At 43.1% G+C, this 16,116-nt stretch overlaps 1 protein-coding gene across 1 annotated transcript in view; it reads left to right on the plus strand.

The window, feature by feature from the left end:
- The window catches only part of DPP6 (dipeptidyl peptidase like 6), a gene marked incomplete at both ends in the record, with an annotated part of 415,156 nt that extends 399,458 nt beyond the window's left edge, over positions 1-15,698 (plus strand). The window contains 10 exons of the mRNA XM_084281883.1: positions 643-690; positions 5,223-5,321; positions 7,708-7,777; positions 9,784-9,978; positions 10,662-10,716; positions 11,453-11,558; positions 12,035-12,093; positions 13,650-13,722; positions 13,822-13,895; positions 15,552-15,698. Of these exons, the coding sequence (XP_084138009.1) occupies positions 643-690; positions 5,223-5,321; positions 7,708-7,777; positions 9,784-9,978; positions 10,662-10,716; positions 11,453-11,558; positions 12,035-12,093; positions 13,650-13,722; positions 13,822-13,895; positions 15,552-15,698 (926 nt within the window). The remainder of the gene's footprint in view (positions 1-642; positions 691-5,222; positions 5,322-7,707; positions 7,778-9,783; positions 9,979-10,661; positions 10,717-11,452; positions 11,559-12,034; positions 12,094-13,649; positions 13,723-13,821; positions 13,896-15,551) is intronic.
- Positions 15,699-16,116: the final 418 nt, after the last annotated feature.

The following is a 16,116-nucleotide window of genomic DNA, read 5'->3' on the forward strand; positions in this document are numbered from 1 at the left end:
ATTTGAATCCAGACTACTGTGCTAAAGACTATAGCATCATACAGCAGTCTGTGCTAAAGACCACAGCATCCTAGAATCTGTCGCATCCCATGACAATGAATTCTGTTGTTCATCCGTGTGCATTGCATAGTAATGATAATCCTCTTTTTATCATACTAACTGATTTCAGTACCCAAATGCTGCATTTTTCAGACAGCATATGTGGTCTTTTTCAGTGTAAGAGCCAAACTGGTGTTTAATTCATTAAAAAAAAAAAAAAAAGCTTACAAAACGGCAACAGTTATCCGTGGCATATAAAATGTAAATGCTTTGTGCTGTGATGTTTGTGTGTCATTAGAATAATTTAAAAAGCAAGTGATTTAATTGTGTTTGTGCTAATTATAATGTTTACAAATTAGGGAAAGATGCATTTAGTGGTCCGTTGGGAAAGGGCTTTGAAACCTCACATGTCTTCAAGTCTACAGCACTGTCATTTATTCATGGAATCTTTCTAATACCTGGGTGATTTGGTTTTTAGATTACTCTTGCATGGTAAGCAATTCTCGGGAGGCTTCAGCTGCGTGGAATTCAAAACCGGGTTCACGTGGGGATGTGTGCACGTCGGTAGTTATTTAACTGTGCTGTTTTCTTCTTCTTTTCAAGGTCCCCGGGTTCCGATGGTGACTGTTCACAACACAACCGACACACAGAGTAAGAATGGGCTTGTGTCTTGTATTTTTCAGAGAAAGGTAGCCAGGCAGGACACTGAGGCATAGCTGCTCTTTGGTAAATTTGCATCGGGGGGAGCCTGGACTCTGCCTAAATGCAAGTCTTCTGCAAGTCAGAGGCAGCCAGACCCTAGTTTCAAGCTGTGGACTCTCTCAGGCCCCTGGCTGCAGTTTAAATTGTCCATTTGGATTCCCGTGGGTATAGGTGTGTGTCTCTGAAAAGCTTCTGTAGAAAAAAAAAAAAGTTGTTCTTAAAATATTAGAACCACAACATCTTGCTGTTATGCATAAAAGGGTGGTGATTTGTGAATGTCATTTGTTATCAGCTTTCTCAAAAAATGTACACTCCAGGTCTCTCTCTTCTTTTTGTCAGTCTTTCACATTTTTTCTTTCATGTTCTCCCCAAAATAAAGAAATATTTAGTTCAATCTCTGATTTTGAAAAGCCACCCTGATATGAATTACCAGGTTGAGGGAAAGAACGAGCAGGAGTGTGAGCCCCTCAATTTGTAGTACCCCTGCCAGTTTTCCTTTCTGATCATGGGTGTTGTGGCACTTATTTATTTGGACATACTGTTTTTATGCTCGTGATTCTCACCTATACCAGCGTGAAGATGGATTTATTCCAAATACAGGTTTCTACCCCAAAATCTTTGTACGGTCATTTGCCAGACTTACTGGGACTCCCTGCAAAACCCAGAGAGCCATGAAGGTGCTGGGGCTCCTCTTTCATGCCTGTACCAATTCAAATTAACCAGAAAGATCTGTTTTTACCCAAAATCAGCATAGCAGGGACATCCAGCTAGTCAGGTCTCTCATGACCCTCAGAGACTTCATAGCAGGAGGTGAGACTGAGTCTCACCTGAAACCACCATTTGTCTGCCCCTCTCATTTTGGTAAGAAACCCTTTCCTGTCATTTTAATGTAGCATTTAGCTCAGCATTAACCTGCAATTAAGGCCTTTGGGCATTGCTGTGATAGAAATAATAAGTAACAGCTTTATTCTAGCTGCTCGGTATGTGGCCGTATCTGTTTATCAGGTATCAGTTTAGCTTAGCTGGATTTACAGCAACACCCTGCTGCTGTATCTGCAAAGGAGCAGAGCAAGCCAGGGAATTTCATCCCCAAACTAAATGTTTTCTGTGAAATGCTGAGCTGATTCATTCCCATTGAAGGTGAAAAGAAAGAATCCTCTGACACCAGGACATGTAGGGAAAAAAAAGCATGAGCTCCACCTGCTTTACACAGTTTCTGTGCATGACATTATTGCTTCTTTTCTCAATTCCTGTTGGCAACATCCATTTCAAGCCCTTACTACACCTAGAAAAGTTTGGCTTGTAAACAGGATATGTAGAGTCCAATCCCAAATTCTAATTGATTTTTTTTTTAATCAATTTTAAAATCAGATTTGCAGCATACTGTATTCTTGCTGTTCAAATAGAAATGCTCAATAGTGTTCCATGTAGTGTCAACAGCGTCTGACGCAGTTAAGGAGATGTTTTGCACATTTAACTTTAATTTGTTCAAACTGAAGTGTTCCTTTGCAAAGAATGGCATGCACAAAAATTAGCAGTGTCCTGGAATGAGTCAGGTTAAAGCAGTATCTTGCTGGACCATCCTGTAGGGGAGGCAACAGGTATCTATTCTGCCCAAGCAAAGTAGTGAAGGACCATGGCTTAAGCTATCTGCTGTTACCTTATTTATCGGGTGACAGGGATCTATTTCCTTGTGCCTCAGTTTCCCCTCTGGTCTGCAATTTTAAGGGTCAAAGTGCCTTGACAAAGCTGAGTGTGGTGCCAGGGCTTGTTCGTGTTATTGCTGCTGGTGGGAGTGGGGCAGGGGACAGCTCAGAGTACCTCTGTACCCAGAGCCCACCAGGAAAAAGAACCAGAACAGAGGCAGAGCCAATTGTGGAGGGATTATTATTATTATTATCACAGTTTTGTTCCCTTCTTAAACTACTTCTGCTATAAATAGCAAAAATTGGCATGTACAGTTGTTCTAGTCAACAAAAATACAAAAATTGCTTTTTTAAGTAACACTGAAAGCAAATTGCAAACTCCTAATGTTTTAATCTCTACACGGGTGGCTGCTCATATCTCAGTCTCTGTACAGGGACGTAGCAGCAGGATTTCTGAGCTCTGTCTTGCAACCACGCAAGCTCCTTGCTAATGACTGACTCACTACCTCTGACGCAACCTTCGTGCCTTGTGGGCCATTCAGAAGTCATTCATCCAATACTGCTTGGCCATCGATAATTTTTTCTTACTTTTTTTTTTTTTTTCTGTCAGAGGATGCAGGCAATTATTTTCAGGATAGGGGGACCTTCCAAGTAAGCTTCTTTATTGTAAAGTAGACTTTCTAGTTTGTTGCTATCTGTACAAACCAAGATCAGTGGGACTGAAAGGCTGACTAATGCCATACCCATCATTCCTGAATCTGGGTTCTTACAGGAGCTAATTCCATCCATGCAGGTCCAAAACATGCAGTCCCTAATGCTGCCATGTCTTCCTCCTCTCCACCCATTTTTGTATTTTTTCCCCTTAAACACAATAATTTTACAATAGATGTGGAGATGCCTCACAATAACAGCATGTAGAAGACAGTGCTCTCATGAACTCTGTCACAGGCTTCTGTATAGCTTTACAAATGGGTGAAAAAATGATGGATACTGTAAAAAAAAAAAAAAAAAAAAAAAAAGAGAGAATGAAATACTGGAAAAAGTAACATAAGGCACACTGAGACTAGTTTTATTTTGACAGATATATTTGTGTGGTATTTATTACATAGAGAGCTCAGTCTAGTCATGCACAGAACGCAACCCCTGCTGAAATTCATGATTTTCTGCATATAATTAGCATTTCTCTTGCTTCCTTTTTTTTTTTTTTTTTCACCTCATTCTTTTGCTTTTGAATAAAGGGCAACTGACAGTTGCATGTTACTGGCTTTGCTTATTTAATGTGAGCCCATTACCCTATACAGGGAGTTTGCCTCTGTATTCTGCAATAATCTGATAATAGTGAGTTGCACTGAATATTATAGTGTGCTTACATTTAATTAAGCAATGACCATTTGTACTCCACAGACTCAAGCTCCCTGTGGTCCTCAAGCAGAAAAGAAAGTCCTTTAGGAGATACGCCAATCTTTTATTTCCTCCACAGTCTTCCTGGCTTTCTGAGGATGCAATTATATGAACAAATAAAACGGCTTGACTAAATTCCCTTACGTGGCAGGCCCCTTTCTGCTGATAAAGCTACTTGTGTGTGCCGTAATTAAATGAGAATCTTAATATTTAACTAAACGTAATAGGCTGTTGCTCTGGCACTTTTGTGGGGATTGTGATTTCAATAGGGATGAGCCAGGCTTTTCAGAAGCAGGGTGAATAGGCAGGGAACCGATTGACTCTTGCTGAAAGACATGGAAAACGTGCTAATGGGAAGGGCAGGTTTTTGTGGTGTGCCTGCCTTTTTAGCAGAGATGGGCAATGAGAGCATGTTTATCGCATACCCTGGGTATTTTTGGAAGAGTTAGGATTACACATCTATTTGTTGGTGTGTTTCTAAGGGGAAGCTAGAATGAAACACGTAATTTGGTGTGAAGCCCTCCTTGGGTTCACACTGCAGAAACAATGCTCTGGACCCCCCTCGTTCAAACCCAGCCCTGCAAGGGGCTCCCAGGACCAGGATCCAAAGCCAGGATCATCCCATGCCTGAATCCATCCCCATGGGGCCCAGAGCCTCATCTTCACCGGGAGATGTTTCCCACCACCTAGGACTTACAGCCTGAAATGTCTCTGCAAGGTGTGCCCTTTCCTTGCCAACTGAGAAGGACTTGTTCTATCTGTTCCTGGAGGTGGCTGCTATTGCTAGAAGATGCTCAGAGGGTACAGCATGTGGCCAAGGTATGGGTGGTAAAGGTTAAGTCTTGGGAAGAAGGAAGAACCTCCTTACTTCAGTCCCAGAGAGTCCTTGGATAAGAGACACAAGCAAAACAATTGTTGAAACATAGCCTGAAAACCAAGACTGCTCCCAAACCCAAAGTTGCAATATTTTATGGTCTCTCACCCCTCATCTCTGCCCATCGCTTTCCTTCCCCTGCACTTGCTCATGCATAGCACCACAACCCTGTCCTGAAGCACTCTAAGGTCTCCTCCCTTTACCCATTTATTGTGTCTATCTTGGCCACAGACTTGAGTACCTCTACCTTTGATCTCTAGATTTATATGGCAGGTAGACATCTCTCTGTAACCCTAGCTCAACACAGGTGGTCACATTCCCATCTGCTATAAATCCACTTAATGTCACTGATTTCAAGGAATACAGCTTTTTTCCATTCCATAATCTGGAATAGATTTCAAAGACTTTGCTAAATTAGATGTTTGTGAGAAGGATATAACTAGTAAGAAATTGTCCATTAGGAAAGTTGTGTTACAATTACTAAGGTGGCTATAAAATGCCAGCATGCATTTTCACAAACAATGCTGGAAGTTTTTGTGATCTTGTCCTTCTTCTTTCAGAAATTTTTGAGCTGGAGGTAAATGAAAATGTGCAGCTGACAGTAAATGACAGGCAAATGCCTAAAGTAGAATACATGGAAATCAAGATAGATGATTACAGTAAGTAGCATTTTTCCTCTTCCTTATTTTTTCTTTTTCTTTTTAACTACTATTGCTGTGAAATGATACAGTCATCTTGCCCAGACTGGCAGGAGGAAAAATTGCTTTGGCTCTCAATAAACTCACACAGTTTGCAAAGCACTCTCTTAGGAGGTGCTACATAAGGAAGTTATTACTGAGACAGGATTTGATGAGAATGCAGCTGAAGAAAGGCAAAATAATGGGGTTGGGTGGTGTTTTTTTTTTTTTCCTTTTCTTTAAAAGTTTTCTTTATAGAGGAAAATCCACTCTGGGAAATGACACGGTGTGGTGCCCCCATTGTTCAGGGCGTTCGCCTTAGCTGGACTGGTTTATTATTTAAGATGAGTGTGAAGTGGAATTACTGTATGTGCTTGCTGGTTACAGCTGTGACTGCCTTTCAGTATACAATACTGAACTGCAGTGAATGAACATGACTGCCTGTCGAAGTCATTCAGGAGTCTTTGAGAAAGCTATATCATTTGATAGGGTTGGAAAAAAAAACAGCTTTACAACAAAAGCCAAGAGAGATTTCATCTGGAGTAGAGAAGGCAGAAACTCGGAGCAGTTTATATCAGCAGCTGGTGCATTGTTTGTTCCATTTGTATAACTATTCCCCGTGTATCTGTATGCCAAAGAGGACAAAGGGAAAGAAAACCTACTGGCAAACAGGCAAAGCATAAGCATTTTCTGCCTGTAACCGCACCTTAAGCAACCTAAAAATTATCTGCTCTATCTGTAAGCAGATACCCTACGTGGAAAATCCACGTAGTCAAGGTTGTGCAAAGGCGCCCCAAAATCCCAGTTTGTGTGTCTGGTGGTAGCTCTAAAAACAAACAGCCAAGGAACCTGGGTTCATATTTCCCATGCCAAAAATCAGCACACCTCTCAGACAGGGTGCAATGAAAGGAAGGCAGCGAGGCGTGACTGATGGTCACGATACTAATTTTGACCATTACCAGGTGTTATAAAAGTGTGGAACAAAGGCTGAGAAGCGGTTGCCATTTGAAAAAGATAATAATGACTCCAGAAATGTTCTGCTTGCCACATTGGCATTAGGAACACAAACCCAGTGCATAAAATAACGAGAGCAGACGCACTTCCAGGCTTTATGGGCAGAAGGAGGTGGAGGAGCCTGTTGAAAGGTGATGCCTATCCCATCCGTAAGCCAACTCGTACTGATAGTGGCAGTTGATGATGAATGACTCCGACTGATGCTAAATTTCTTACCTGCGGGTATCATTGAAGCTGGATTCTGCTCATTTAACCAAACATGCATGTGTGTATAATAAATAAATACCAGCAGGCTGTAGCAGCATGGCTGCTCTCATGTCCGCCCCGTGTTTTCACAGCCGTGGGCTGATCAGCCTTGGGAACGCTGCCTGTGGCACTTATTTATATTTAAAGTCAAGCGATGGCCTTTTTGGCTGTCCCTGGGCCATTGATCCAATTTGCAGCCCATTAGCATTCAGATGGAATAACTAATTAGTCGGAGTGTCAGACAATGATTGCAAAGCAAACCACTTAAACCACGCGGCTAATCTGTGTATTAATCTATTGAAAATGCTCCTAATACCGATTTAATTGCTGGGCCTTTGCTAATCTGGATTGTAGTTAACATTTTAAAAATAAATGTGCTCTCGTTAATGTGGAAAGCATTCGTAAGGGAGCGTGTTCAGCTGTCAATAAGAGGCCCTCAAAAGCAGTTAAAAGAAGCTTTGGTGAGTGTCACCATGCCACACAGACCTCGGGCGTCTCCCACTATTGTTGGTTGGTTCAGGACCAGCCCAGCTATCCAGGCTCCAGCACCTTTACCTCCTGTTTCATAGCATAGTTCAGCCTCCTAAAAACTAGGATTAAAATACATGTTTCTTTACGTGTCTTCACACCACTACAGAAAATAATAATAATAATAAATATATATATATAAATCCTATTCTCTCCCCCACCCGCCGCACTTAATTGGATCTTAAACTATCATCTTCCTTGCCTATTTCCCCCCTCCTCTGCTGCCCTGAAATATTGATTCCTGGCTGTGTCACTCATCCAGCTGCCAAAAAGGAAAATTATAGCTATTGCCAGATGTTAATTGAATGCTGTAAAAGTGATGCATGACTGAGCAGCACACTCTCTACTCTCGATTTACATTTCTTGTCACCTCGGCTACTATAATATGAGTCTTTTCATTGACAACATCTGTGCTCCGAAGGTGTTATTTACCAGCGCGTCTGATGAAATGCCGTTTTGTTCCTGTTCATAAGCAGCCAAAACACCAGAAATATGTATTATCGTTATGTCAGCTTTCCTACACTTAAAGGCATGCTGTCATTTGTTGTTGTTTTTTTTTGTTGTTGTTTTTTTTGCCTAGAATTGCCAATGCAGATCCTAAAGCCAGCAACCTTTTCAGACACAGCGCACTATCCCTTGCTTTTGGTTGTGTAAGTTTTTGCTCTTCTTTTGTTTCTGTTCACATTATTAGGGCAGCGTGGAAGCTTCAAACATGACCAGAGCCCTTTAAGATATGTTTTGTACAGTGAGTGCCAGCCTGTTTAGCACCTTAGTCCATCACATTGGTCCCTACCCAGTGCCTCACGTCAGAGTTGGGCAAAGTTGGACGCAGGATCCTTCTCTCCTGTGTTTGGGCCAAGGGTTTCTGTTCCCTGGAAGATGCCCTAATCAAATCCTACAGAGCACATTGTAGGATTTTGTGCAGCTGATGCACATACACTCACCATTCAACTATTTTAGTGGCAGAAAGGGGAGGGAGGAGGAATAAAAGAATAAAACCATCAACTTTCTGTCCTGGTGCATGGGCACTCAGCTGGTTAGGTGGATGCACCTCCCTCCGGCTGAGCAGCCTGTTAAGTGCAAGGCTGCAGCACCTGCTTCGAGAAGGGTTGGGAGAGCTCGACTGGGGCCAGCAGGAGATCTAGCACCAGGGATCTGATCCAGGAGAAGCTCTGCCCTGATTCTTTCCCTCCATGTTTAACAAAAGGATTTCAGTAAACAGCTCCAGCTTCTTCCCATCCACAGCAGGAGCTAGGTCTCCCAGGACAAAAGGAGGAGCATCCTGCTTTCCTCCATGGTGCCTTTGAAGACCTCCACGATTTTAGCATTTATATTAGGCAGGTAGGATTTCCTCCTGGCAGGCATAGCAGATGGGTACCTCTTTATGCAACATTTAGCAATAATACTATGCAGAACTGAGGGTTTTATGGCAATTTGGAAAGAAACCCCAGGTGGCAATTGACTGACCTTGGAGGAACTTCCCTGGCCCGCTGCATCCCACTGCATCTCTCACTCCCTGCCAGGGGACACCCTGCAGCAGAGAAGCCCCATGTAGGAGGGAAAGCATCGGATAAATGCCTGAACAGCACCCTGTGCTTCCCTCGATGAAGGACAAAACCACCGCAATAAGCACGTCGTTACATCACAGAATTACTGCAGAGAAAATGTACTTCATTATACAAGTGCTTGAGGAAGATTGGTACTCATCAAGCTAACAGCACTTGATTAGGCTGCCTCTGAAGCTGGATGCGCGCGGGTCTTGCCTGAATAAATGCAGATTACTGAAGTCACATGAACATTAAAAACCTGCAACAGCTTGTCTGATGTCCCCAAGAACCCCCCAAAAAGGACACGAAGTGTGTGGGAGCGCCAACAGCTCTACAGTAATTGCAGTCCTAAGATATTACTTCTTATCATCATCATCTCTTGTTTTTTCCTGAACTCTCTGGTTGAAGTGGGGTCAATATCTCTTGAGGCAGTTCCCTTGTGCAGGGACAGGCTCTGAGCAGAAGGGTGAGGAGGGAGTCTTGCCCACATATTCCCCTTACCCACCGATCTGGGGGCAACCTGGGCATTTTTTACCACTTGTAGAAGTGCTCTTACCCTCTGCACTTGCCTCAATAAATGGACATGTGAGTGACAGCCCCATCTACAGCTACTCTTGAGGAACCCACAGGAGAGGGAAGGGCTGAGCTGGGTGAATGGGGTCAGGAAATGAAACCCAAACACTTGCCCATGAAGGAATGGAGAACTGATGTCTTCAGGCTTCATCCAAGACATTTTGGCAGTGCCCCAAGCCAGGCTGCTCACATCAAACCCCCACCAGAAACACCCCATCATTGGGCACGGTAGAGAAATACCTAAATCAGAGCTGCAAACCAGGAAAACTCCAGAGCATCATTGTCCTGGATCACTCACAGGAGTCTTGCCCAGTTAGTGGTGTACTTATTTGGGGTGTTCGAAGTTCAGAACTCCCCCCCACAGCCTCTACCCCAGCCTCAAGCCCCAGCCCACCCCACCAGCCTCCTGCGCCTCGCCATCGCAGAGGCTGCTCTCCCCTTCCCCAGTCCTGCACTGCCCAACCCCGCAAGCTCACGGGAAGAGCTTTTGCTCCTCAGAGCTCTGCCCCTTTGCTTAATGCCTGTCTGTGTTTCAGGGACGGGACGCCCGGCAGCCAGATCGTGACAGAGAGGTTCGAGGTGACGTGGGAGAGCGTGATGGTCAGCTCGCACAACGCCATCGTGCTCAAGTTCGACGGCCGCGGGAGTGGCTTCCAAGGCACTAAGCTCTTGCACGAGGTTAAGAGGAGGCTGGGCCTTTTGGAAGAGAAGGACCAGCTGGAAGCTGTCCGGTGAATGACGCTGCTCTTGAAGAACTTAATTTGTAGCTAGCAATTAACCCAAGGCTCCCATTAGTCCCACTTCCATCAGTGACCAAGCAGTGGCACATGGGAGAGGGAGCCCATTCCAGCATTGCAGACAGGGGAGAACAACCCTTAAAGAGCTAAATTAGAGCACACTTATCTGCATCACGTGCTCAAAGCCCATTTATTTTTAGCTCTGTACAGTCACAAGTAAGCTGGAATATCAACTCATGGATTAATTTTCTGGGCTGGCAGTTGGAAAAAAAAATAATCTTTAAACCTTCACACTTTTTATAACATTAAAAAAAAAAAAATACTGCAAAACTCTAAATGGTGAGTCCTGTCATATTTTTAGATATACTCTGAGCATAATGATGTTAAGAACACTACCAGCATAGTGTAACAGCAGCAGTTTTATTATGGCTTTCAGAAGTAGGGCAGGTTATTTGTTGCCATTGCTCGGTCAAATCCAGCACAACAGGTCATAAGATTAAATCGAACTGAGGCTCGCATGGGAGCAGCATGCAGCAGCAGGAATTTACACTGTCTGCACCATTTTTTTTCTGAGGCCACCCCAAGTTCAAGCCAATAAAAATCTTTAAATCACTACTTTTGCCGTATCTAAGGGAAAACTGTTTTTAACTCGTAGTTTCTCATCTCTTATATTCTAGGACAATGCTGAAGGAGCATTATATTGACAAAATGCGGGTTGGTGTGTTTGGGAAGGTAACATTTTCCTGTTGTTCCTCTACGCTCTTTGGGTTGGCTGATGTGGTTAAGCAGCTGAGCTAAACCCTGATTTATTGAACATGTCAGAAGTGACTTTTTGTTATTATTATTTATTTTTGAGAAAGACTGCTTCTTGCCCAGAGATGCTGATTATGAAAGCTGTCATTTTATCAATGTATTCATCAACTTTTTTGTTGTTTTTGGTTTGTTTGTTTTTTAAATTAACTTATAAGTGCATAAAACTACTGTTTGCCAGAAAAACAGTCAGATAATTAATTATTTTTTTTTCCCCTTGCAAGCTTTCATTTCATTTTCATCTCATCCCTTAAGGCCTCTGGGAGTGTGGGCAGATCTAGCTTGTGTTGTACAAATGTACAACAACAATATTGATTTCTGAGGCTGATTCGCGCCCCAGAGTGTGCCCGGCTGGGAAACAGCAATTGCAAAGTACACACGATTTGAAATGAGAATGGGACTGTGAGTAGAAATTGTTTATTGTGGGAGATACAGGCTTAGAGTGGGTGACGAGAGCTGCACAGGGAATTATTAACAGACTGATGGCAGACACCAAAATTGTGATGTCCACTTTAAATAACGAAATGCTGAGAGGACGTTTTGGAGAAGTAATGTATCTGAGCAGACCTACAGTCAGGTCGTGGGTTGAAAAGAAGCACACAGGCCTCCTGACTTCAGTCTCCTGACTGCTGATGTCCCTGCCCTGTTTGTGTTCCAGGACTACGGCGGCTACCTGAGCACTTACATGCTTCCAGCTGGGGAAGAGAACCAAGTCTTTGCCTGCGGAGCTGCTCTTTCCCCACTGACAGACTTCAAATTATACGGTAAGCACCATCCCAGAGCCCTTCTCCAACCGCTAATGGTGTGCCCACCCTACCCTTGCCCAGTTACCTTCTCTTTCTTTCCCAAGATCCTACCTATTTTTTGCACTGTGTGTCTCCTTAGGACTAGCTGTAAAGCTATAAACCCTTTAAACTCTCCAACTGCTGTCACCAACCTCTACCTGTGCCTTGTACAGTCTCCTCCTTGCCTCACCCATCCATTTGTGTGAGCTCCTCCTTGCCATCCATGGGAGCTGCCCACCCACCCTGTGTTCTCTCTGCCCATTAATTCCCCATGCACACAGTGCTCCCTTCTCCCAGAGACAACAATTCTCCCTGCACTTTTAGAAATATGTCCCATGTCATTAAAGCTATGCCATAAGTTAAATGCTTTATTAGCATCTGCAGCGTTTGACTCAGAAGCACCAGCGTCCTGGTGCACCAGTGACTGACAGGTGTTTTCTTTATTTCTTTTCAAGCTTCAGCATTTTCTGAAAGATACTTGGGCTTGCACGGGATTGATAACAGAGCATATGAGGTAACTGCATGGACAATACATTTCCCTGAGAAAACGTGAACGGGGTTTTAACTCTTCTTCCTGTTCTGTGGAGGGAGCATGGATGCGCAGTGGACTCCCTAGTAAAACTTCCTTTATTTAAAAGGCAGAGAGGTATCATTAAGCCCGGTTACTGCTTTTGTTGTCTTGCTAGTAATAATGGATACATTTTTTATTGATTAACCTTCATGTCCACCTGTCTCAATTGGGTAAATATAGATATTCCAGTCTTCCTGATTGAAAGAACTGAGCCTGAGTAACTCGGATGTGCCCAAATGGCCACAATGTCACAACCTCCATTCAAGTTCATCCCAATGGTTTTCACAATTTGATTCTTGCTGAAGTGTAATTTTAGACCCATTTTCTTAAGGAGAAGTCATAGAGCCTCCTGCATACCTCAGTGGAGGCTTTTTGCTGGTAATCCAGATGCTGAATTCATTGTCTCACACTTTGCACTGGTGATCTTCAGATCATGGTAAATTCTTTTTTGTCCTTTTAGAAATTTGAAGGCAGGTAAGGAGCAGTGAAAGCAAGTGAAAATATTGCAGAAATGAGAAATTTGAATTGCCACTTGCTCTTTGTGCATCGAGAAGTTGGCCTTAGCTAATAGTGGTATTTTGGGTTGACTTGAGATAACTGCTAGGAACAGCCCCTGAGCACTTCGCAGAACACTGCACTGCCCCAGCCATGGCCCCTAACTGATTCACCTCTCCTGGATGCTGCAGTTGTACCATGAATTGCTTAGGGAGAAAGAACTGTTCCTATCCCATAGACCTGACATGAACTTTAGGAAGGCCACATAAGTCCAGACCAAGGGAGCAGAAAGCAAAGAGCCATATGGAGGGAGAACAAAGCACAAGATATGGTCATACACAGTCAAAAAACTTAAATATCATGCACAGCAATCAGAGGATTAGAGAACCCATTAATTAAGTCTAAGAGAATCAGGAAGACCAGAGTCTGCCCATGAAAAATTTGCAAACTCTTGTTAAGTCCATACAGAGTGCAGTATTTGCAGTCACTCAGATTTGTATTTCCCCTGTACAGTTGAGAGTTGGTTGGGGGCAAAATTGTTCTCAGCAGTGGACACTTGAGTTTAGCATCAGATCCTTCCTTGGTCTGTCTAAGCTCATCAAGGCTAGCTTTCAAACCATACCAAAGTCACTGCAGCTCGCTGACGAACTCTTAGGCACATGCACTTGGGCATCCTTTTTGTCAGTGCTTCGTATTCACTGGAAATTCACTTTGACTCTTTCCACGTGTTTTGCAATTCAGGCTTTTGGTGAACATGAAAGCCTCAGAACAGATGAGGGTCTCTGACCTCTTTCTGTTGCTGGTGCTGAGCCTGGAAGGAGCAGTGGGAGTCTATTTTACTTCTAGAACAATTCTTCAAGTGGCCGAGAGAATGTGCTGTGCTGGTGCCTGCTTGTTATCCTTGTGATCAAGTATCAAATGGAATTAAGTGCTTCTATTCCTCCCATATAAATTGCTAATTTCTTGCAAGAATTTTAATCTTATTGCAACCTTTACCTTCACAGATCACCAAATTAGCACACAGAGTCTCATTACTGAAGGAACAGACATTTTTGATCATTCATGCTACTGCTGATGGTAAGTTAGCCTATCATTTGCACTCATTATATATTTGGGATGGCTTTGATTTTTCTTAATTAAATTTGCCTCTTTAATGATTCTAATCTGTTTTTACAGAAAAAATCCATTTTCAGCATACTGCGGACCTTATCACACACCTAATTAGGGCAAAGGCTAATTACAGCTTGCAGGTACAGTATGTGTTTCCTTTTTTCATATTTGAACAGTTATTTCCCCATCTGAACTCAAACTGCTGTTATGAAGCAAGCTTTGAAAAGCCACTTGCAAATACAGCCTGCCAGTAGAAACAGAATCAGCATGTAATGTGTTCAGATGGATTTGTGTGCTTACTTGATACCACTGTTTTGGTTTGGACAGTTGTTGAACAGTTATTAAATTAGAGTCAATTAGGTTTTGCAAGACGTATCTCTAAGGAATTGATGCCTGTTAACTTTCAGTGGGAACAACTGGCTAAATTCAGGATGAATTACAGATAAAAAGGGATCTAAATTAAATCAACTGGAAAAAGTTAAGGAGAGAAATGTCGCTCAAATCTGACATCCCCAAACAACATATACCAGTCTGGAAAGCCTCTCTTTCTGCAGAATTACAGCTCTGATTTGCTGAACTGCCCACATCCATGCCATTGAAGGCTCAGTTTCCAAAACAAGGCAATCCACAGGCGGTGGGGATGGTCCCTGTGCTCTGCCACCTCCCAAGCCACAGCCAGGAGAGTGCGACCAGCCCAGGCTAGACCATGCCAGGGACCACAGCTCACAGTAGAGATGGTTGCTTTGCAATGACCAAGCCTACTAACGCTTGATTTACTGAATACCAGCTCCCTCTGGCTGCACTTCTGCAGAGCTTCATGTATAGTTGTACTCACTCCATCAGGCTCCAAAGGCAGGTAGGATGGAGCACGGACACCAGGGCTCAGGAACAAGCATGGCATGGATTTGGTGGGACCTGAGAGGAGCAAGGTGCCCCTGCACATTTCCCAGTGCAGAAGCATTGGATTGGCACTTTGGAACTTGAAGGCACCGATGGGCTAGGCACCCCTTAAGGGCTAGGTGAGGAGTGAATAGAGGGCCATGAGATCTACATCGTGTATCAGAATCATAGAATGGCTTGGGTTGGAAGGGACCTTAAAGGTCACCTAGTTCCAACCCCTCTGCCATGGGCAGGGATGAAAGGAATCAAGGTACTCAGAGTAGTAAGACACCTCAGTCCTACCTGCAAGGATCCAGTCCAAGAAAAGCATTTTCCTCCATCCCTTATCCCAATCTAAACGAGTAATGCTGATGACCATCTTTTGCTTTCCTTCAGTGTGTGCACAAGTTACTTGTTTCATTAAAATGGAAAGTTGTGCTTAAGCTATCTCATTTTGAGTTTCCACATTTTTTCTACTTAAACATTTTTCCAGCAAGCTTTGTTTCAATTTTTTACTTAATGACATTTATTTTTAAAACCATCATTTTTGTCAGCAAAGCTGAGCTCCTTGTCTCTCCACAGATTTGCACTGATTTTTTCAAGTCTTCATAAGCACCAGAGCAAACACTGTTACTTTTATTGTAAAGGTGGTTTGATTCAGCTTAGCTTGAACTTGTTCATAATGGAATTGAATGGAAAACTCTCCAAAAAAAAAAAAAAAAAAATTTTTTTTTGATGTAAGTGTGCACTTATAGCACTGCAGTGCCTGAATTAACCTGGACCTTGTGCACATCCTTAGGAAGACGTGGTGCCAGGGAGGAGCAGCAGGTTTGCAAGCCAAGCTGAGTTGTAGATACAAGTGATCGTTCCCGAGATTTTAAGCCCCTAACAGTGCGCATTTCCTTGTTCCTTTGCAGATTTACCCCGACGAAAGCCATTACTTCAGTAATGAAGCATTACAGCAGCATTTGTACAACTCCATTGTCAACTTCTTTGTGGCGTGTTTCCAAGTTCAGGACAAACTCCCAATAGCCCCCCTGAAAGAGGAGGAGGACGACGATTAACCACACGTGTCCGTGCTAAGCACAAGGCAGATCTCTCTAACAATATGCAACTGGATCATTTTCCTGAAGAAAGAGATGTTATGTTGTTAGCATGTATTTAAAGAAAACTGAAAGCAGCTCATCTGCTTTACTTGACAGCAACTCCTTCCTAAATGGAAGAACGTTAAGCATGGTGAACTCAGCAGAAACTGCTGTCTGAAACAAATCCATCACAACCAACATCATCTTTTTCTTTTTTCTTTTTTTTTTTCTTCCTTTTTTTTTTTCCTCTTTGTTTGCCACAAAGTGACTTTTAGTGTGAAAGTGGCAAGACATTGGACTTGAAGAAACACCCCAAGAAACCGCTTTGAGGACTGGAAGATTTGATGTCCCTTTGCATTCAAGCAATCAAGCAGTAGCAGTGAAATCCATCATCCAC

The sequence above is a fragment of the Netta rufina genome (assembly GCF_964035555.1).
Source record: "Netta rufina genome assembly, chromosome: 2".
In the NCBI taxonomy this organism is placed as follows: domain Eukaryota; kingdom Metazoa; phylum Chordata; class Aves; order Anseriformes; family Anatidae; genus Netta; species Netta rufina.